The sequence below is a fragment of the Harpia harpyja genome, chromosome 4, assembly GCF_026419915.1.
Source record: "Harpia harpyja isolate bHarHar1 chromosome 4, bHarHar1 primary haplotype, whole genome shotgun sequence".
NCBI lineage: Eukaryota > Metazoa > Chordata > Aves > Accipitriformes > Accipitridae > Harpia > Harpia harpyja.
Genome location: NC_068943.1, coordinates 69,140,509 through 69,162,580, shown reverse-complemented (window position 1 = coordinate 69,162,580; position 22,072 = coordinate 69,140,509). Strand labels below are relative to the sequence as shown.

General features: G+C 44.2%; 1 protein-coding gene across 7 annotated transcripts in view; it reads left to right on the top strand.

Annotated features, from left to right (window-relative positions):
- The first annotated feature begins 1,249 nt into the window (after positions 1 to 1,249).
- ARID1B (AT-rich interaction domain 1B) overlaps positions 1,250 to 22,072 on the top strand; it is a 336,644-nt gene continuing 315,821 nt past the window's right edge. For all 7 annotated transcript variants that reach the window (XM_052784649.1, XM_052784650.1, XM_052784654.1 and 4 more), the window contains exon 1: positions 1,250 to 2,788. In XM_052784649.1, coding sequence (XP_052640609.1) covers positions 1,250 to 2,788 — 1,539 coding nt within the window. The remainder of the gene's footprint in view (positions 2,789 to 22,072) is intronic.

Genomic DNA, 22,072 nt, shown 5'->3' with positions numbered 1-22,072 from the left:
TTCCCTGCCCTCGGACTACAACCAGACGCCTTTTGAGCACGACACGCGGGGCTGGGGGGCAGCGCGCGGTCCCCCACAGTTTGACCGATCCATCTGCTCCACCACATCTGGACACGGGGCACCGCGCTTGCGGCTGCCCCCTCGCCTCCCTCCTGGGCAGCGCCGCCGGCGGCACCCCCGGCCCCGCAGGGCCGGGGCCAGCCCCGGACAACCCGCCGCCCGCCCCCCCCCCCCCGCGGCGTTAGGCGGCCCGGGGCGCCCGCCTCGACCCTTCTCCTCGGAGCAACCCTCCCCCCCCCCCGGCCCCGCCTGAGTTCGGCGCCTGGCCGCCTCCCCCGCGGAGCCCGGAGGGTGCCTCGCGCCGGCCGCGACCCTCGGCGCGCGCAACGAGCGGGACCCGACTCCGAGCAGGGGCACCCGAGGGGGCCGCCCCCCCCCCCCCCCAGCCCGCCGCGCTGCTGCCAGCGGCGGGGAGCGGGAGCCGGGGCCGCGTGGAGTCCAGTCCGCGTTTTGCGAGTGCGCGGGAGCGATCGGGGCGGAGGGGGCGATGGCTGCCGGCGCTGGCTCGCTCGTTCGCTCATGCCATGCTGGGCCAGCGCGGCTCCGGCAGACGTGTGTTTACCCATATCCGGGTTAGAAAGGAAAGGAGGAAAAAAAAAAAAGTTTCATTTAAACCTGAACAAAAAAACTTTCAACATGAAATCACACAGCAGGAACAGGCACAGACCGTAAGGCGTTCTTACCATTTCTAATCTCAATCACGGACTCGGGGAGGGAAATTTCTGTAATTTGGTGCGTGCGGAGCGGTCCGCAGGGGATACTCCGGACTCAGTCAAGTCCCTTCCCCGGCCGCTTCAATTTCTGCCCCTCTCCCTCCCCCCACCGCTGCTCGCCCCCCTTTTTTGAGGGTGGGGGTCGATTTTTTTTCAGTTTTTGGTTTTTTGGTTTTTTTGGTAGTTACTATTATCAGCACTAATTTCTCCGGACTCGCAATGTTGCGATGATCATGGCCGCGCAAGTCGCAGCGGCTCCGGCGGGTGCGAACAACAGCAAGGGCAAAGCCCCGAGCCTGCCGGGCGGCCTGGGCCCGGAGCGGGGCGCGGGGGGGGCCGGGGCCGCCGCCGCGGGGGCTCCCGGGCCGGGCCCCGCGCTGGGGGTCGGAGAGGGGAGTCCGGCCGGCGGCAGTAGCAGCAGCAGCGTGAATAATGTAGATCACCATCTCCTCCACCACCACAGCGAGCCGCTGAACATGGCCAATAACGCGGCTCCCGCCGCTGCCGCCGGTAGCAACAACAACGCCAGCGGCGGCGGCGGCTCCTCCTCGGAGCCGGCTCTGAAGGAAGGTGGAAGCTCCTCGGCGTTATCTTCATCTTCTTCTTCTTCTTCCTCCTCCTCCTCCTCCTCCTCCAACCCGGGCTCGGCCATGGAGACGGGGCTGCTCCCCAACCACAAGCTGAAGAGCGTCGGAGGCGATCACCCCGCCGCGCCGCCCCACCACCACCATGCCCACCACCCGCATCACCATGCCCACCACCACCATGCCCACCACCCGCACCACCACCACCATGCACTACAGCAGCAGCTAAATCAATTCCCGCCGCCGCCGCCGCCGCAGCAGCCGCCGCCTCAGCACCATCCCGTGCAGAATAACAACAGCAGCCTCGGCGGCGGCGGCGGCAGCGGCAGCAACAACAACGGCGGTGGCGGTGGCGGCGCTGCTCAGCCCAGTGCAGACATGGAGCAGCAGCAACATGGAGGAAAAGACAGTGTTTTGGGCGCTCAGGCCGAGCCCCCCCAGCAGCCGCAGCAAATGCTGAATAAAGGCGCCGACGAGGAGGAGATGCCCGGCAAGATGGGCGAGCCCATCGGCGGCCGCTACGATCACCCCGGCTTGGGACCCCTGGGCGGACAGCAGCAGCCCCAGCAGCCGCCCCCGAGCGCTGGGAGCGGCGGCGGCGGCCTCGGCGGCGGCGGCGGGAGCGGGGGAGGCGGCGGCGGCCCCTCCGCGGTGGGTGTCTCGGAGTTCAATAGCTATTATGGCAACGCTGCCCCTACCCCTGCCAGCAGCGCTACGGCGAGCCGCGCCGGGCCTTGCTTTGATCAACATGGCGGACAACAAAGCCCCGGGATGGGGATAATGCACCCCACGGCGGCCCCCAACAGCATGGACCCCCTGCAAAACTCCCACGAAGGTTACCCCAACAGCCAGTACAACCACTACCCGGGCTACGGCCGCGGCCCCGGCGGCGGCGGCGGCGCGGGCGGCGGCGGCGGCGCGGGAGCCGTGGCGGCGGCGGCGGCGGCGGCCGCCGGGGCAGGCGGCGGCGGCTACGGGGGCTCCGCGGCGGGCTACGGGGTGCTGAGCTCGCCGCGGCAGCCGGGCGGCGGCATGATGATGGGCCCCGGCGGTGGGGCCGGCCTCGGCAAGGCTGCTGCCGGCGCGGCGGCGGCGGCCGGCGGCTTCGCGCGGTTCTCCGGCCAGAACCAGCACCCGTCCGGGGCCACCCCTACCTTGAACCAGCTGCTCACGTCCCCCAGCCCCATGATGCGGAGCTACGGCAGCAGCTACCCCGACTACAGCAGCCCCAGCGCCCCGCCGCCACCGCAGCCCCAGCCCCAGGCAGCGGCGGCCGCCCCGGGAAGCCAGCAGGCAGCAGCGGGCATGGGCATGGGCAAGGACTTGGGCGCCCAGTACGGAGCGGCAAACCCGGCCTGGGCAGCGGCACAACAAAGGAATCACCCGGCGATGAGCCCTGGGAACAGCGGGCAGGCCATCAGCAGGACCCAGGTAACCCCCCGCGCTCGATTCATGACGGCTCCCCGCCTCCGTGCCACTCGTGTCGGGGTCTTAGTTTCTTGATAATTCACTTTTTTTCTCTGCCCCCCCCCCCCTTTTTTTCCCCCTTTTTCTTTCTTTTTTTTTTTTTTTTCCCTCCGGGCCAGTTCTGCTCCTCGCTGCCTCCGTAGCGAGGGTGAGCAGCGCACAATGCGCGGCCCCGCTGGGGCTGGAGGCATCGGAGCGCGGCTTTCGCTGCCGAAATTAGGTTGTTCTCAGACCCAATTAATATTTTTTTTCCCCTCCACTTTGAAACAGCGACGGAGAGACGCAGGGCCCGGAGGACAGGCAGCTTGGGACGGGGGCGGGGGGGTGGATTTTGTAACCGGAGTGTCGGCCCCGGGGTTCTCCCGGGGGATAACGTCCATTATCTTTCACGGGGCTGGTTTTTTTTTTTTTTCTCTTCCTTTCTCTTTTTAACCTGTTAATTTTTTTTGGAGCAGAACCGAGTTGCGCCGTTGCACGCTCTTAGCAAATTAGTTTGTCACTGATGGAGTTACCGCAGTGGGGTCCGCGGAGCGCGGCCGGGCTCCTTGTTCTGTGGGAAGAGCGCGCGTGTGTCCGCGTGCGTGTGTGCGCGCGTGTGCCCGCGCCTCAGTCCGCGCGGCGCGGGCCGGGGCGCGTGGGGCGCCTCGGTCCGGTGACCTTAAGGGGGACTTGCCCATCCGCAGAAGCGCGCGTGGCTGCGCGCGCGCATAGCTACGTTTCTCTCCCCAAACACACGCGGAAATCCAAAACGGGGAGGGGGGGGAAACAAAAACCGGAAAAAAAAAAGAACGAAAAGAAGTCCATGGTGTCATCAAAGGGGCGCGGGCACCGTTCGGGCCGCCGCCCCCACCCGCACCCCCCTGCCCCAGCCCGGTAACTCCGCCGATCGATCGATCGATCGATCGATAGATGGGCGCGATGGTCGCGGGGCGGCGGGCCGTGGCGCGGCGCCTTTCCGGGGCGGGCGCGGCGGTGCGGTGCCGGGCGGTGCGGTGCGGGGAGCCGCCGGGCGGCCGGTCCCGAGGAGCGGCCGGGTCTCCTCCGCCAGGTTCGGAATTTGAATTGTGGAGGTAAACTGGCTGCAACCGTCTCCAGACAGCTGCCTCCGAGTTGACATCTAATCTGCCATCTGATTGGCTCCCCGCTCGCCATTGGGCACCTCGCGCCGCTGATGTAAATAGAAGTGCTGAGCGGCGCAGTCACAGAAACCCCCGCCACAAATAACACCCGGCAGTCGCGCCGGCGGGGCGAGGTGGCGCAGGCAGGCAGGCAGGCAGGCAGGCAGGCAGGCGGGCGGGCGCACACGCACGCACGGCCCCTGCATCGGCACTAGCCCTGCCGGCCACCGGCGCGGGGGGAAAGCCAGGGGCATCTCCCCCCCCCCCCCCCCCCCCTTCAGCTTGGTTACATGGCGCCGTTTTTCTGGGCATCGATTTATTTAACTTTTTTTAGATTTTTTAATTCTGTTAGCTAATTGGAGGCGGTGGGGAAGCATCTTGTAATAACAGTGCTTGGACGAGGATTCGGGATTGCAAGTCGCGCTAGTGACTCTAAAAACATTTTGTAACGTTGCAGCTTATGGATATTATGCAAGGGATTACATTTTTGTTTAAAAAAGATTTAATACAAATACTAACTTCTTTACATTTCTATTAGCTTGATACCTAACCTATGCATGCCTCTTAAAAGAATCTTGTTTGCATGTAGCTGCTGCAGACGAGAAAACGCCGTGTATGGTACAAAGAAGGGAAAAAGGAGCCGCTCTGTCAGAGGTTGCATTTGTTTCATCTCTGCAACGAATCCAGATATTCGGGGGGAAAATGTGCTTTTGCGTTTGAATTGTGGTTAGAATACTTCAAGAAGCATCGGGAGTTGTTGATCTCATTTTTCTGCACAAGTGTGAGATTAGGCTTGAATTCTCAGTAGGAAAGTGAATTGCGTTAAATGGGGTAGTGCATTAGAATTTTATGGGTTTCTTTTCCCTCCAACAAGATCTTTCTATTAAGAACTGTTAAATCTTTTAATAGCTTTTAACAATGAGGACTGGCAAGAACAAATGCAGGTGTATGCTTTTGGGGTCCTCAAACGGCTGGATCTTTCCATAAAGTAATGAACAGAACGTGGAGAAAACATCGCCTAATATTGTGAACGGTGTATTAATCCTGAGAAAATGATAATAGAAACCCTGGATGGGCTGGCTGTGTGTGTCTGCTTCCAACAGACCACTCATATCATGTTTTTTTCAGTTTTTATTCCATTTCCTCTCTATTTCTTCCAGGGAAATAAGATTTTTTTTGTGAGTGTTAATTTTTACCTTTTTTCATTTGCACTGGTAAAAGGGTCACTGGAAGCCATAAGGTAACGAGGCCTCATATGCGTAACCTTTCATAATTAATTTAAAAATATTTGCATTGTCTGCTTGCTTTTAAACACAGGTAGTTCAGAATTCGTGGCTTTAAAAGCCAGGAGAATCATTGACAGATAGATGTAGTACATGTTAGTTCAGAGTGCTGTTTCTTCACAGCAGAAATTGTTTAAAGTATTTTATTTTTATTGGAGGAGTGAGAGTAAATTCATCATGTCCTCAGTATGACCCTTAGAAATACTTCCTTATATTTATGGGTTTACGTCCTCTCTCACAGATTTCTTTTTTTTTTGTACTGTAAGAATTAGGATGCAACTTAGAAAGAGTAGTCTGGCAAGGGCACAATTTCTTTGCTTTTTTTATTATTTTTTTTTCCTCAAAATAATTGTCATAAAGGCAAGTCATCAGTGTTCTTTATATTACGATTTTTCCATCTAACCAGTAAGTAATTGAGATAAGAAATTTTCTTAGATTTTAAATTAATATTTTTTAATGTATAAAATAGGTTGTGTCAAATACAAAATACCGTTAGCTTACAGAACACAATTTTTTCTACATTGTTTTTTATTTTTAATTCCCATGTGTCAATCTCCATGTATGTTATATCATTAAGTAGAAAAATTGCTTTTTGAAAGAGAAAAATGGAATATTCAGTCCAGCATTTGAACAGAAGGCTTCTCTTTATTTTCTTTAATAATAATCTGTGTGTATACTCTATATACACACATTAGAATATACTCACTTGTCATGTGTCTTTGCAAAGCAGATGATGATTGGCCCCTGCGCTTATAAGAAACTATTGTGCTGCGAACAGAGAAGAAGGACCGTCAGTAGGCTACAACATCTGAGATACTTGTTCAGGAAATTCTTGCATCAGCATGGGTAATTTTTGTAATATGCAGAACTGTGGCGTCCCACTCTGAACTAACTTCTGTGTTTGTCCAGCCTGTTAAATTATTTAAGAAAATTTTGCTTCCATTTCATTTAATCACCTTACCTAGTTGTAAGATGAGATATAAGCTTGAAAAAGAGGCCTCTTGTTTCTGAAGAAACACACGTTTTCAAAGCAGGTGGATGTTGCTCATGCAGATACATTGATTTGATTGTGGAGGAGTTGTGTGATGCTAGTACAGTACCTTGTCATCCAGTTATTTTGATTATTGATTAATTCCTTGGCAGCATACAGATATTTAAGAGTCCTGAGGCTTCTTTTATTCTTTACTTCTGATTTGCACTGCAGTAGCTTAACACATTAGCTGGCCTCTGTGTGTGTGCTTTATATACATCTCTCTCCTTTGTGCACATGTGTAAGATTTACATACACCTACACACAAATAGAGAACCTGGGTCTTTTCACGAGTACCTGTATAGCAAAAGGTATACAGCTAGTGTTAGAAAAAAATCTGTTGAGCTGCTCTGAGTTTGTGTGTGTATCAGTTGTTTGTTTTGCAGTGGAGAAACTCGGAATATCCCTGATTCTGCAGCTCTTTTTATGCCAAATAGATTGCCCGTATTGGGAGTTCTGGCTAAGCCAGGGCTGCAGAATCATGTCCTGTGCCTGAAGGCCTTTAAACAGCTGTTAGTGTGGTGAATAGATTCTTGATGTCTCAATGGGAGAATAAAATATATTTTTCCCTGTGCATTTTCGAATAAACAGTTTAGTATTCACATAGCTTCTATTTAGAAGTAGAAAATAGCAATATTCTCAGTTAGTAGTATCTATATATATATTACGACCATATATTTGACACTTTGTGGTTTGGTGTTCAGTTATTGGTTTCTGTAGTAGCGCTTATGCCTACGCGTTGAACAGCAGGACCCTGTGTACGAGATACAATAAAGAAAGAGAGATGCAAACCTGTCCACTGTATTACTGCCTCCATCATGTAAGGATTCTACAACTAAGCAGTCGATTACGGTTGTCTTGGCATTCTGATCTGAATCTGTGGGGATGAAAACTAAGGCATTTAATCTGTTGCTAAATTTTCTAGTTACGTATGTAACATAAAATTTTTGAAATTACTAAGCACGGTCTCTTAGGTGATGCTGTTTCATTCTGAAATAACATCTTAGTTAAAACTAGATGAAATTCATGCAATGAAAACAAGTTTGAGTAGCTACTGATAGATCTTTCTGTTTCTTACTTTTGCGCCTCAAATATTTTGTCATAGGTATTTTGACATTCTCATTGTTAATGTGAGAATGGCAGTAGTTTATTTATCCTTATTCCTTAAGATTTTACCTGTGTCCTAACTAGTTACATTTCAGTACTTTCTCAAAATATGCCATTTATCGGGAGGCTTTGAAGATTCTCTGTGGATATGTAAAGTAGTATTGCCACACTCGCTGTGCATGCATGCTCAAGGCTGCAGAATTTCAGTAGCATGTGTTTGTGGTAGGCTAACTCGCTAGAATATATTTTAGAATTGTGATTATTAAGGTACTTGGGAAAAAAACTTTTTTCTTTCAATTTTGGGGCTATTTACATAGTGCTAAATACATGTTTTGGTAGGATTGAATGAGGACTTTAATTAAAATTAAATTAAAAGTATACCTTAGTGGTTTTCAAATTTGTTTTGAAAACTAGGAATAGGAAAGTGGTACTAAGCAGTGTTGTTTTTGTATTGCTTGGTGCTGGGAGAAGCAAATAAATGTAATACATGAAAATCTTGTGTAGCCAATCGTATTAGAGTAAAATTTATTTTAAAGAAGCCTTACCTGTTAATAAAGTTAAATATTATTTTTTAGTAAACCTGAAAGGTTTCTGTACATCCGATGTATGTTTTGCTATTCAGATCCTAAGGTTACCTTTTGAATTTTTTCTGTTATCCAGTCATACCTATTCACGCTCAGTTTTACACACAAATGCTAATGTGCCGGCACAGTGCTGCCATGTTTGTGTTGCAGGTGGGCCGGAGGATTTCTCTTGTTGTACTTCCAGTTCTGAGAGTGTGGCATCCAGTGGTCCACCAGGAACATGTCTGCTCCGGAAGGGCCAAACCCATCAAGGGTGGTGTTCCACTGCACTCAAGGAATTTTCAGGGATGAATGTATCCCAAGATATCTATGTAATTTGTGAACAGTGCATTTTAGGGAGGGTAGATGGCTAATTTGTACAGGATTACTTTTAACTACCTTTATTTTCTCAGTAGCAGTGTTCCAAGTACGTTTGATCTTTACGCTGTCTTTCTAGTGTGCCTTGCACTGGAGTAAGAGATGATTCTTCCTGTTGTACTGGGTGGGGAGACTGAGGCACGTAACATACACCTTCCTTCAGGCAGGCACACCTTGGCACAACTGAAAACAGAGGTCTCAGAAATAAATTGGGCCTTGGTGCTATAAACTTTAGCGTTTGAATAAATCCAGTCTTAACTGTGAACACATTCTGTTGCGGGAGAATGTAAGCTTTGCAGGCATCTATTCAGACAACTGAGAAGACGAATGATGGAACGAAATGAGGGATTTGTCTGCTGTGTCAGTATAGTTACCTTAAACTAAAGGCACCGTCATCTAAAATTCAAGTATTCCTTGCACTGTTTTATCATTATGTACTCAATGTCATCTATATAAAGTCACTGGATTTCTCATAGAAATTAAACTCTGAGGAAAATTGAGTTGAACAAGTGCCCAGGAGCTTAGCTGGTATTGCAGAACTTGCCATCTGATGAATATGATGTACAGAGCACAAGTATGTGCTGGGGGGGGTGCAGGGGTGCATGCACAGGCTTCCTTACTACTAAGTCAGGTTGTTTTATCTGGCAGATAAATTGTCTTCATTTCTAAAGTGAACAAATTTGATGCAGAAATCACAGCTGTTGTGTCTTGTTTAAAGATTGCTTTTCATATGGGAATTGTTCTTACTGCAAATAAAAAGTACCTTTTACCAAACTTTGTATTCCCTGTATAGGATGCTTACTTCATCTGAAGGCACCTGCAACTATTTAGAAAATTGCGTAACCTAAGATCATTATCCTGATGCTATTATCAAAATGTTTAATTTATGTTTATTAAAACCAATGTGAAATCTGTGTAAAAGTTTTCAGTGGGCATGATTTGAAAGGGTATTGATATATCATGCGTTTATATTCCACATATAGTGGAAATGTTAATCTCCTTATAAACTACCAAACCAAGTCATGAGACGGCTGAATTTCCGAATGGTTAGTGGCCAGTTTGTGGATATAAAACAGAGTTTGATGGTTCTGTAGTGTGTGTTAAGAATTGCTTTCAGTACAGAGCTATCAGTGTTTGATCTACTTGCATATTACTTCTCGCATTTGAGTCATGGTGGGTTTAGTAACTATGTCAGAAGGACTGAGCATGTGTAGAAGTATGTAATCTATTTATTAGTTTCCTTTCTCAGATTTCAAGAACTCTTAGTTAATCTTTTGCACCTGAACTTGCCCAATTGCCAAATGGTGTTCTGCATTTAAGAATTCACTGTTGTGCTCTGTTTGTCCCTCTGTGTTGTAGCCTTCTCAGACTTGAAAAGGTACTGAATTTAGGTTTGCAATCTGATAATTGTTTATGAAGTCATCCATCTGAGCAATAGACCCTCTGACACTTCCCTCTGTAGGGCTGTCACTGACCTCCCCCTGTCACCCCCATCAGTCTCTTTCTGACTATTGGGGGGTGGGTAAGGAATTTTCTGCTAATCCTTTTTCTGCCCCCCCCCCCCCCCCCCGAAATCAGATGTACATGGGATTTTTATTTGTTACTTATTTTCTTTAGTGTGTTTGCTAAAAAATAATAATCATGAGAATGGGAAAAACTCTTAATGTATAAGCCCCCCCCCCCTTTTTTTTTTAGGGGGTAGTGTTAGTTGTGTTACTAATAGGGTCTTGTAAGCTTCTGCTTTAAACTTACACACAGGATGTTTTTTTCCTTGAGAGACTTGTTTGGTATTTATTTTAGGTATCTACTTACTAAAAAAATAAATCTTTGGTAGCAAGGGTTTCTGTTGGATGTTAGTAAATTTTTTCACCTGTGTTAGTTACAAAATGGTTTTGATTCCACTAAGTTAACTGAATCAATTTATTTGCCCTTTAAAGACCATGTGGCCGGGTCCACTGTGAAGTTCTATTGTTTTAGCTATATAGTTAGGTTCAGGGAATTAATTGCATCCTTGACTGATAGCACTTGTGGCAAACCCCTTTGTATTTAGCTTACCACTGGGGTGGTAGTGTGTCTGCACTGGCAAAATAACAGCTTTTATAAGTAGCCTCTCCTGAGGGGTTTACAGGTATGGCTGTTGAGATAGATGTAACTTGCTGAGTTTTTCACAAGGTAGATAATTCCACAACGTGTTTTGGTCATGTTTTAAAAGCATGAAGTGATCTGTGTTGCATAGGAAAGAGAGGGCTGTCTTGCTATAGCACAGTCCCTGGTACAGCTGGCTTTCACAGAAGGACCTGAAGTTTGAGCATGGTTGTTTTTTGTTTGAGTAAAGAAAGAAAATTGGCTCAGAAAATCCCAAAAGGAGAGATCCTGTTTTAAAACATAATTGTAGTCACATGTGCCGTTCCCATTGTGGACATGTCTTAATTCACAGATTGACTGAAGTAGAATAGTGCCTTCTTTACGCAGGCAGTGAATTCAGCCATGGTAAGTAACTTATGTGACTTCAGGAAAACGGTATTAGTAGAAGATTGGTGCAGGAATTCTGGATAGCTGACTGCATGATCTAAAGGTAGCTGGTTTCACTGTTGGATACCTCGGTTTCCCTATGTTAAAATAAGGATAATGGTTGTCTTATTCAATTATCTGAGTTTGATGTGTGGTTTTAATTACAGTGTCATGCAGAATGAATAGGCAGCCTAAATACTTGCTATGTGTGAAGGTATCCGGTCTGCACTGTACCTTCTTCTCTGTTTGTTTGGATGAGATCTGAGACTAGGCATTCCCAACATTGATCATGTTACTTGGTTAGTTTGTCAGACTTACTTGTTTGTAAGCAAGATACTGAAACATCAGCTCTGAAAGTTTCGTTTGAAAGCACAAGGGCAGGATTTGTAGTTCTTAAATTTTATTCTTTTAAAGTTAAAAATAAAGATAAGGAGGTTTGTTTTGACAGCATCAAAGGAATATGCTGGTTTATTTGCAGCCTTTGATTTGGGTGGAATGTATGGAGTTCTGTATTTTTTTGTGTAGCAATTTATGTTGTGAATATTTTGGATATTCTGTTTATATGAAGTAGTATTGATGTTTTACTTTCAGGCATGATTTATGGGAAATAATTGTGCTTTTGTGCTTCTTATTTTTATTTTTTTTTAATTTCAGTGTTTCTTAGTTGCTTGAAATTCCCAAGTCAAGAAAAATGAGCATGTTCTTTAGAGCTGTTGTAGTTTTAAGATATTTACAGATGGCCATAGATAGAGGCTATTTAAAGAAATATTTCTGGAAAATTATGGGTGGGTGCCTTTGAGGCTGCTTTAGTTACGTACCAGCAATAGCAAAATAATTTTACTTGGCAGTTTTACTTATATGTGAAAGTCCTTCCTTCCTACAAACAGAAAGGTGGGTTTGTGCGAGGCAGGTTAACTTCACGGTGCCCTGCATTTAGTGGTCATGAAAAGCGCCAGAAATATATCGATAGCCGTTAGCTGGTTGTATTCCGTTTTCTGTAATTTGTTTCAAACTGAAGTTTTGCTTGATGGAGGAATTTCCAGCCTGCAGAAACGCTGACTGGCGGTCAAGTTTCCCCAGGGAGGAGAGGAGAGCGGGCTGGGTTCTGGGGCCGACTACAAACGTGGTATTTGTAGCGTCTGTAGAAGTTTCACACATGAAGCAAACTAGTTAGCTTGTATAGCATCACATGATCAAAATATTTTTCCCCTTGCCGCTGCCAGAAGCTATCTATTGCTTTTCAACAATCTCGCTCGTCGGGCAGCAGGCCAGGGTGTGCGAGGCGGCCCCTTACGTGAGCTGCTCCATTCTTCACCTCCCCGGCTGGAGTGCCCTGACCTTCACATATGGAGATTAGCCGTGTGCTCCCGCGATTGAAACTTGCTGCCTCAGGAAGAAAGGGCGGTTGTTTTTTGGTTTGGGTTTTTTGTTTTGGTTTTTTTTTTTCTCCTTTTTCTTCCTCGGGGAATTTGACAGCCATTCATCCCTGACCTGGGCAGAGGTAATGCAAGGAAAGGGGATTCACATGGCGTGGGGGCAGATAACGCCGGTGTGTGCGGGCAGCGCCGGTGCCTCACCTGCCCGAGGGAGGGAGCGGGGGGGGGGGGGCCGGCCCGGCCCGGCCCCGGCCGTGAGCTGCACGAGCGGAGAGGGAGAAGTTTGGGGAATGTTTTGTTTATTTAGAACGACGGTTCTTGGCTGCCTGTCACTTAGCTGCCTTTCGAAGAAGGTTTTCCCGTAATGATGTTATGCACGGTATTTCTAGCGGTTTTCTGTAAGTGACGCTTTTTTGCATTTAAAATTGTATTTTTGCTAGTAAAGAGATATTGTATTTGTTTGTCTTGTACGTTATATTTTGGTTTACAATGTATATTTTTTCTTTTAAATCCTGAAGCCAACCTGTGTCACCTGTGATAGTCCCCCCAACCGGGCACAAAACCGGTTTTGATGCTAACAAACTGTAGGAGCTACTACGTCAGTGACATTTTTGAGATTTTTAACTTTCTGTAGAATACTCTTTTTGTTGTTGAACATGTGGTATGCAAATACAGGGGAAAATAGTGCTACAAAGTATTTTGTTGTGGTTTTTTTTAAGTATTAAAAACACATTTTGCTTTTCTAATAAACCCCATAACCAGACCTTTTAATGTTTTGATATAAATAGCAATTACACTGAAATCCAACCACAACGAAAAAAACCCATTTAAAATCATTCAGAAGAAAAGTTCCCAACTTAATTGAGCTCTTCCTTTAAAGAGGAGGGGCTGATTGGGCAGCATCTGAAGCAAACTGTCTTATGTTTTAGAGTAGTCTTCTTGAAGTGCTCAATGTGTTGGCATAGTTGCCAACATTTAAAAATAAAGAAAAAGATTTTTCCAAGAATTAGCTAGGGACCTGAGGGCTACCACAGCCTAAGCTGTAGAGAGTTTTATGTGAATGCTGGTGACAATTGGAATGTTTTCTGGATGAATTGAGACCCTCAAAAAGTTTTAGATTCAGGTACATGGGTTGGTTGTCTCATATATTGGGATAGCATTTAGGGATGTGCTTGTTCACGAGGAACTTGCCAAATACAGTGCTTTGTGAATAAGCAGTGGAGAGGGATTGCCTGCCCCAGGAAGACTTTGCATAGCCCCCCCTTCCTCCTTTTAGTTCTTCATGGCTCATTTTAATAATAATGGTAATAATAATGATACCACCACACTTTGTTCTTGGGAGAAAGGTTGGGGGGGGGCTGAGTGAGCTGTTACTTTGCTAGAGTGTGGTTGGCAGTATGGTGGATGTGTTCCTCTACTTTTTCTGGGTATACTAACACTATTATGTGTCAGCTGTGTTGTGCGATATGGTTGCTCAAGGCTTTTCCTCTGCATTTTCTCCTGCAGGGAGTGAGAGATCTATTTGTGGATTATTTGGTTCTGTCTCACTTCTTTCCTTCCCAAAGTTATACTACTTTCTTTTATCCAAACATTGTCATATTTTTTTTCTCCTTTGTCTTGTGATGCTTCTTTTTCCTTCTTTAAATGTTATCTCCAAATTCCTATCTTTCTTGCTTTCCGAATCATTGGAGTGATGGAAAAGCCATCCTTATTGTCTTCTGCCATTTTACAGTTGCGAGAGAGTGAGTAGTGTGACCATATATCCAGAGGGAGAGTAGCTTTTGAGTGACCCTGGTACTCATACCTCCCTCTGACTTACATTTGCACCTCTCTGTCCTCCAAGGAATCTGTGCACAAAAGTTGTTGGGGAGAGAGTGACAGCAGGGAAAGTGCCTTTGCTAGCCAGCATCCTCTGTAGGCTCTTCTAGTGACCGGAGGTCAAGTTGCATTAAAAAAAAAAAAAAAAAAAGCCACCAAAACACCAACCAAGCAAGCCCCCAAATCCTGGCAAGACTTAGTGCTGGTTTTTTTTAGGTTCCTCTAATGCTGACCCTCTAAGTAATAGCTGTCTTAGAGAAGAGAGGGAAACAGACAAAGGAGACAAAACCAAGCTGGAATGTAAATATTGACGTGCACAGTTTCTTTACTTTTTACCAGGCATGGCAGCTGTAATTAAAAATTGCTCTTTCTATATTTGCTTAAAAGATATTTGAGACTATGTCAGCATGAAAATTGAAGTGTGGTATTGCTGTGTGTGTGGAAAGTGTAGAAAAGACAGGAACTGAGGAGAAGAAACACTCTGAGTGTAATTGTCTATGTTAAGTAGTAAGTGTGATGTGCTAGATGCAGTCTACACAATTTTGTAGTACCTGATAATTCATTTCGTAGATTTCTCTTCCTTTGAATTCTTCTCAGAAGATTGGGGGTGTGGAGAGAAGCAAGCTGCCAACGACGGTTGTTTGTTTTTCTACCGTGTCATATTTTCTTTGGGGGGTTGTAGCTTGTTACGATGGTGAATGAAGCCTGCTAAAAAGTTAGTTAAGGTTCCATTGTCCTAGGAAAATACCTTAGAAATTCAAAGAACAAAGGCCAATTTCTTCTTGCATGGTAGTCTCCAAATTCTATCCCTTTGCTTCTAAGGAGACCTAGATGTTTATCTGCAACAATCTTGTTCCTTAAAAAAAGTCTCAGATTTGCCTGTGATAGTTACTTGTCTTTTAGCTTTGAAAAAGCTGAGTCTGACTTACCCCATTTGTTCCTTCTCTCTACTGCTTTTTAACATTCAGTTTAAATTTTTTCTTTGCTTTGGCTTGATGCCTTCCTTGAAGAGATGGAGGAAGAAAGTAGGTGCGTTTTGTTAAAGGCTGCAGCTAATTACGGCATCATAACAGAAGGTTCAAATAATTATGGTTTCTGATGACATTTTTACTTTCTTGAAGTCCTTGAACTCGTGTATGGTTGTCTTCCTTGAGCAAGTTGTCTCAGCCAGGGTGCAAGGAATAGGTAGAAATGTAGTTTTTTCTCACCAGAAGTGGGGTTATATATCTTATCGTAGACCAAAGGAGGCAATGAACATGACTTTTTTTTTTTTTGTTCTTATTTTTTTGTCCCAGACATTTATCTGATACTGAGTATTCAGTAGCATGTTTTGTCTGTCATTTTTAGATTAATGCTTGGGAATAAGCAGGGTATATTTTTTTAAATCAAGGTCCTTCTTTAGACGTTCATCAGAAGATCCAAGTGGGTGTTCCTCAAAAAGGCAGCTTTTTATTCGTCTTGGCTTTTGAGGATCAGGGGCTGAAACAAAGAGCAAGTTAGCAGGAGAAAGGTTGTAACACCTAAGTGTATAGGAAAATATGTGTTGAGCTAAATGGGCATGTGCCTTTTCTGTAGATACCAAGCCAGAATTTCTTTGGGGAAAACTGAAGAAAACTTGAAAACCTAATTTGTTTATCTCTGCATTTTTCCATAGCCTTTTGTTACACTCCTTGGGCACTCTTTTATTGAGTTCTGTGTTGCTAAAAGGTCTTGCACCAAAGTGTGAGTCTAATGGTCATCTGAAGCTGATCTAAGACTTCACTTCTGCTGAAAAGACCAGTCCCACCCTTTTATCAGCTCCCTGCTGCTTCCCTTGTGTCATAACCTGAGTCGCATCAGCTCGCTGATTTGTCTGAAAACTAGTCCAGCCAAACCTGTGAATGGTTAGCTTTCAGCCAGATCATTGAGCTGATCTGACTTGCAGCACAATCTTTCCAGCACAGAGGTAAGGCAAGGGAGAGTGTGGTGAGTTCAGCTGAGGGTGGGGGTCAGGGTGGGACAGCCCCTTTTGGTGGTGGTACAGGCTTGTATCAGCTTAAACTCATCATGAGACTGCATCTTGAGTATAAAATTACTCTGTAAGTGATGACAGATATTTCTCAGTGTTTCTCTGGAGCATTGTTATCCCCCTCTTAAAAAGGAAAGAAGCCGAGGCAGAGGGTAAAAATGGTTTTTTTTGTTGTTTTGGTTTGGTTTTTTTTTTTGCCAAGATGATAATTATACAGAATGCACTGATTGCAGTGGCCAAATAAACCTTCAGTATCTTTGAAATACTAGATTTCAAGGGTGGGACTCATCTAGCCGTATGTATTGTAGGCATTTATACCTGATCTTTTCATCTTCGTGGGCCACTTCGTGGGCTTTTCATCTCTTCGGTGTAAAGAAATAGTAATTTCTTGGTGTGAATCATCTCATCCTAAAGTAGGCATGTAATGCAGGTCTAATGAATCATGGAATCATGCTCCTAAAGTTACATGTTTTTCCCCTTGCTCTAAAGAAGGTCTAAGCTGATAAGCTCAGGTGTTGATGTCGAAGGACAGGTGAAATTAATTCCTTCCACTATTTATAGTGTTTTCAGATCATACAGGCAAATGACTCCAGACTTCTGTTGGAGTTCCGGAGTGACCTTCCTCTTGTTATCTTGCTAACCCATTAGAACTAATGGTTTTAATACCCATTTCCTGTTAAGATTGATACATTTCTTTTTTGTTGTCCTTTTTTATAACACCTATTCAGAGTTTTTCCTGCTGTTGCTTTTCTTTTGATATGTTAAATTTTTGCCTGTAAGAACTGTCAGTGTTTCTTTTCAAGCATGTTTGCAGACACGAGGCATACTGGCAAATTTGAAAATATCAGGATGAATTTCCAGATCAGTTGACCTTAACGCTTAGGTACGCAATTTCCATACAGAGATGCAAGCTTTTGATTTGGAAATAGGGCAGCAGTTTTGTCGTGTAGATGCTGCTTCACAGTCCGTTGAAAACTCTTTGCCCGTTGATGGCACTTCAGCTGCGGCTAAGTGGGCACCTCTGGCAAGGAGCTGCCACTATGGTTCTCCTCCACGCCCAGCGCTGGTGTTCCCAGTGGCTTGGCAGCCCTCCCGCCGGTTGCTCCAGGGGGTCTGTCCGTGGGGTGTCACACAGGGCAGCAAACCTGATGAGCACTTTGGCAGGACTGAGGGGCTGCGCTGGGCATGGGGAGGAAGAAAGGGGCAGCCCAGTTGAGGGATCTCTGCCACCAAGGGAGCTGGTGTCTGTGGGAGCAAACAAGGCGTGTTCGGAGGGCTGCGGGTGTATTCCAAAACCAAAGTGACGAAACCCGATGTAATGCTGAGGGATTAAATTGTTCAAAAGTACAAAAGAAAACACAGGGATGCCTGTCCTGCAAAGAGCTCATTCTGGCAATGCAATTTTTTACAAAACGGTTAAGAGGAAACAACACATTTTGCAAAAGAGATTTACCGACATGTCCTGCAAAATGGTTAACGTAGTCCTTAATTACCTCTAGGGTCACTTAACCTTTCTTAGTAGAGTGTTTAAAATGCCCAAACTGAGGTATTATTGCTATTAATAATTTTGCTGACATCTTTGTGGCAGGGTGTCAGTGCTTTCCACTTTTTGGAGGCTGGCGTAACCGGTATTTCTGTTTGCTCCCTTTTTAAGGGATCTTTCTCACAAACAGTGACAATTTATTTGGCTTAAGCTTGGGTTTCTGAGCTCGGTATCCTCTGAAAAGTTCCTTGTTTTCAAAAGATTCTGAAGAGTCTTCTGTAGTTTTATAGTTTGTATATTTTTTTATGGTTCTCTTTTATAGTTTGAAGTTCAACTAGTGGCATGGTTTTTAGATGTACTTTTTTCCTCCCAGTTTGTATGAGGGGAGGAGGAGGACGCATGGCTTCCTCAAGGTTGAGTGAAATGTTTTAACTTCTATAGCAAATGAGGTGAGAATGAAATTGTCAGAAGGATAGAGACTAAATTATTGAAGCACTTGACTGTTTAAAGTAGCTGGGGATGTACTATAAAAGGTGTGAGTCTAACAGTCAAATGTGTAAACAGCACCTTATTCCTTCCTTGTACCTGATTTCTCACCACTTGCTTTATATGATGAGAGCCTAAATCAGTGTGGGAGATACTGCAGCCGTTCTCAAAGTGTTAGTTTATGATGCCTCCACCAGAAGAATAATCTATTACCATATAGGATAGCAGAGAGAAAAGCATTTTCAAGGAAGATTAATTGAAGTAATTCATCACTTTAAAATGAAGAAGGTTCATCAAACAAAAATAAAAGCTAAGTATTTTATGTGCCTCTATTGGAATTTGATAACCATTTGTTTTGCTAGAAAATATATGTGGACTGGGCACCTACTGCTTGTCTACACAAGGAAATTTAATGGTACAACTATGTGCTATAATTATATGCTATAATTATACTAATATAACTCCCTATGGAGACACTCTTATACCAGAATAAGAGTTTTCATGGTTTATCTTATTCTGCTTCCAAAGCATGTGAGCTTAAGTGGGAAAGGGTACTCTTATACTGGAGTAAGTTTCCACACTGAGCTAGTTATATTGGTATAATTATGCATTTTTTTCCTTCAGTGTAGACAAGTCCCTAGTGCCTTTTCAGCTTTGAACTTTAGTTAAGAATTTCTTGGTTGTGCTAAGTGTCTAAGCATTTTCATAGTATATTTTTATAATGGGACTTGGGTATTTAAACCAATTACTTAGGCCAATTAACAGCTTCCTGGGTTGTGGATAACAATAGGATATAAAAAGGGATCAAAATTTATGTTCCTAGCTGCTTGGATATATCTGCTTCCCCCCCCATGTGGTTTTACAAGTACGCAGTGTACAACGCAACAGGTGGAATAGTCTGTGGCTGTCTAATGAATTCTGTGTTGGACACTTTTTGTCTCCTGTTTCTCATTATTTCTCTAGTTCTCTTGTGCTATGGCTCTAATTGCATGCATCTCTATGGATCACAGAAAGAAGCTTCCTTGATGAAGTTGAAAAAAACATTTCCAAAAATGTTAATTGTTTGGAGAAATGCTGAAATTTATTGATCTTCACACAAGACAGTTAGGACCATAATTGACTTGCTAGGCACAAGTTGTACAAGGAGCAACTCAGATTGGATGCAGAGGGAGGGGAGGGTGCAGGTGCTCTTCTGGTATGTGATGCAGTCAGAGGAAGAGTGATGTTGTGTAGAAGATATGTTTGGTAGGGGTGATCTCTCTTGACTGATTCGGTCAGAAGTGGGTACCTAGAGAGGTATTTACATGGATGGTGCTTTGAAGTTGGCCACCTCCTCTGGTTCTCTTCTGCCCCTATCTCCTTTGCTGCTTAGAATACAGCGCGTCTCATCCTTACCTTCACACCTCCCCCAAAACAGGAATATATAAACATTTCTTTACTGTATTTTAGCAATTTCTGCAAATATCAACATAAATTCCCTAGAAACAGTTTTTAAGTATCTTTTTTACTTCTTATGAAAAGACTGGTTTGAAAACATACCTTTTTTTTGGTCCTCCTAATTTTCTTTTATCAATATTTCTAGTACATTTGTAGTGTTATAATGTCCATGTTGTCTCATTGTGCTAGAAATTGAGGATTATGACTTCAAATGAAAAGCAGATTGCAGAAACAGGAGACGTCTTAAAATAAAATAGAGATGATGTAATAACCTCCAAATCATAGAAGAACAAGGCTGGAAGGGACATTAGGAGGTCATTTAATCTATCCCTCTGCTCTGACACAGGATAAGACAGACCTAAACTATTCATGACAGATGTTGCTCTGTCCTGTAGTAGTAACAGACTGAGCAAAAAGAAATTATACATACGCTTCCCCCCGCCCCCAGCTTTGTGCAAGCTGAACTTGGCATAGAATTGGTGTGAGAGGATATGTGGATTCATACAGGATTATTTTGAGTATCTGAGTTGTTTCTGGTTTTTGGAAACTTAGTGGTTTCTGTCAAAATAGTCTAATGATGTTTGTGTAATTTTGAGTGTAATGGCCATTTCTGATTTTATCTGGTAGTCTTGTTTTTCAGGTGTATTTCTCCTGAAATGATTCTTTTATTGTTAGTTTTGTAACCAGTGTCTCGTCTTCTTGGGTATTGAGCAGTTTAGTTTAAAAAAGTGTAGCATTTCCTTTTCATACTTGACAGTATTTCTGGTGTATTATCAGTTTCAGTTTTCCCTTTTTTTTTTTCCCAATTTCTTTTTGTGTGAAAGAGCTGAGCAAAAAAACTAGGGGTAGGAGTGTAAAGGGAGAAGGGGAAGAATGTATTCAAGAAATCATAGTACTTGGCAGAAGAGCTGGGTTTAGTGAAATGCTGGGTTAGATGTGAAGTGAATAATGTGGCTTTAAGAAAACATCTTTTTTCGTTGAAGAATAAATAGAATGTACGTTTCAGAATTTTACACGTGATATCTGCAGCTCTTTAATCCTAAATTGAAGTTTGCAAATGAGTGTCAGATGAATAACATCTCTCTAAATTGAACAATACCTAAAATTGGAATTGCAGATACCCTGTTGCTAAAACGAGTCTTTGGGCTTGTTTGGCCTTTTAGTTATATATCAGCTGAGAAACATCTGTCTTTGCTGCTAAATGACCTCTTCTGACTAGGCCAAGTGATTTTGACAAAATGAACTGTCTTCAGCCCTCATCAGCTGCTGGAAGAGGCTGCTGTAAGTTGCCGCCTTGGAGAACGGAGAAAGATTAGATGTAAATATACTCAAATTGCTTTTGCCCTCAGAAATGGCTTACTCAGATGTACAGGAAAGATTCCCCATACCTGTACTGTTTCAGTGTTTATGAAGGCAGTCATTTCCTTTTCTTTCTTCCCATTTTCTGATTGTTAATTGTGTTCTAGATTGGTAATTTTAGGAAGTTGGGAATACTGTATTTTGGGTTGTGCCCAAAGGGGGCTCATTAATCCTGAATATCCTCTCTAACAAATAAAGGAGTTTTTCGAAGTGCTTTTAGGAAAGCTATGTTGGTGTCTTCACATGATGGCTGATGTGGGCTCTCTAAAGGACTGGGAAGTAAGAGGTGGGCATAGGAGTGGAAAGGATCCAAGAGTTTTCCAAGGCAGTCAGAATTTGAAAATAATGGTTTCTCCTTCTGAGAGGGGAGGAAATTCTGTGAATATGGCACAGTCAGGTTTCCTGTTAAATGATGTTTTTTGGATGAGAAATACTGAAGTGGATCAGCTTTCCTGCTTTCATATTTTTCAGACCAGATATGTCTCACATGTTGATTTTTAATTTAATTTTAAGTGGTGTGATATTAAAAGAAAATGATGTTCATATATTGAAAACACATGCCTTCTTTGTGTAGAAACTGTGAGTTCTGGAGAGTAGCTATACTAAACCCATGCACTTAATTCTGAATGTCCGGGATAATTTGTTGCAGAGGTATTCCTACCCATGATTAATCCTACTTCCCTATTTCTGCACCTATCCATGTGCATGTTGTATGCATGTGTTTCTTTGTGCTGAGATGCTCTAGGATGTTTCATAGTCTGCCAGTATTTATGAAAGAATTTGTCCCTTTTGTTGTGATTGCAAAAACAGCAGTGAAGACTTAGCATCTTTTGCCAGTTTTGAGTGAGAATTATGTGAAGGCACTAGGGTTAAACCCGAATTTGATCTGGTTTAAACCCAGGTCAAAATTTTTTCCTGAGTAAGCCATAGGGATCTTTGTATTAATATCCAGATATGTTTTTGGAGGTCTGTCCTATAGAGTTCTTTGGGAGTCATTCCCAAATCTCTGCAAATTTTTAAGTTTGTTTAAAACCTGTGGGTATTAGAGCTGATAATATTCTTAAATCAGTGGAGCTTTTAACTTTTTTTGCTACCATTATTTATTTTGCTTACAAGATAAGTTTGTATAAATACATATATATTGATCTAAAGAGCAGGGTTTTTTTCTTGCAGAAATTAATGTTTAAGGCTGAACAGATCCCTTAATACTTTGAGTTTTTGACTTGCTATGTGTGTCTTTTAGTATGGCTGCTCCATGCTAAGTACACTAATAGTTCTGGAATTACCCTGT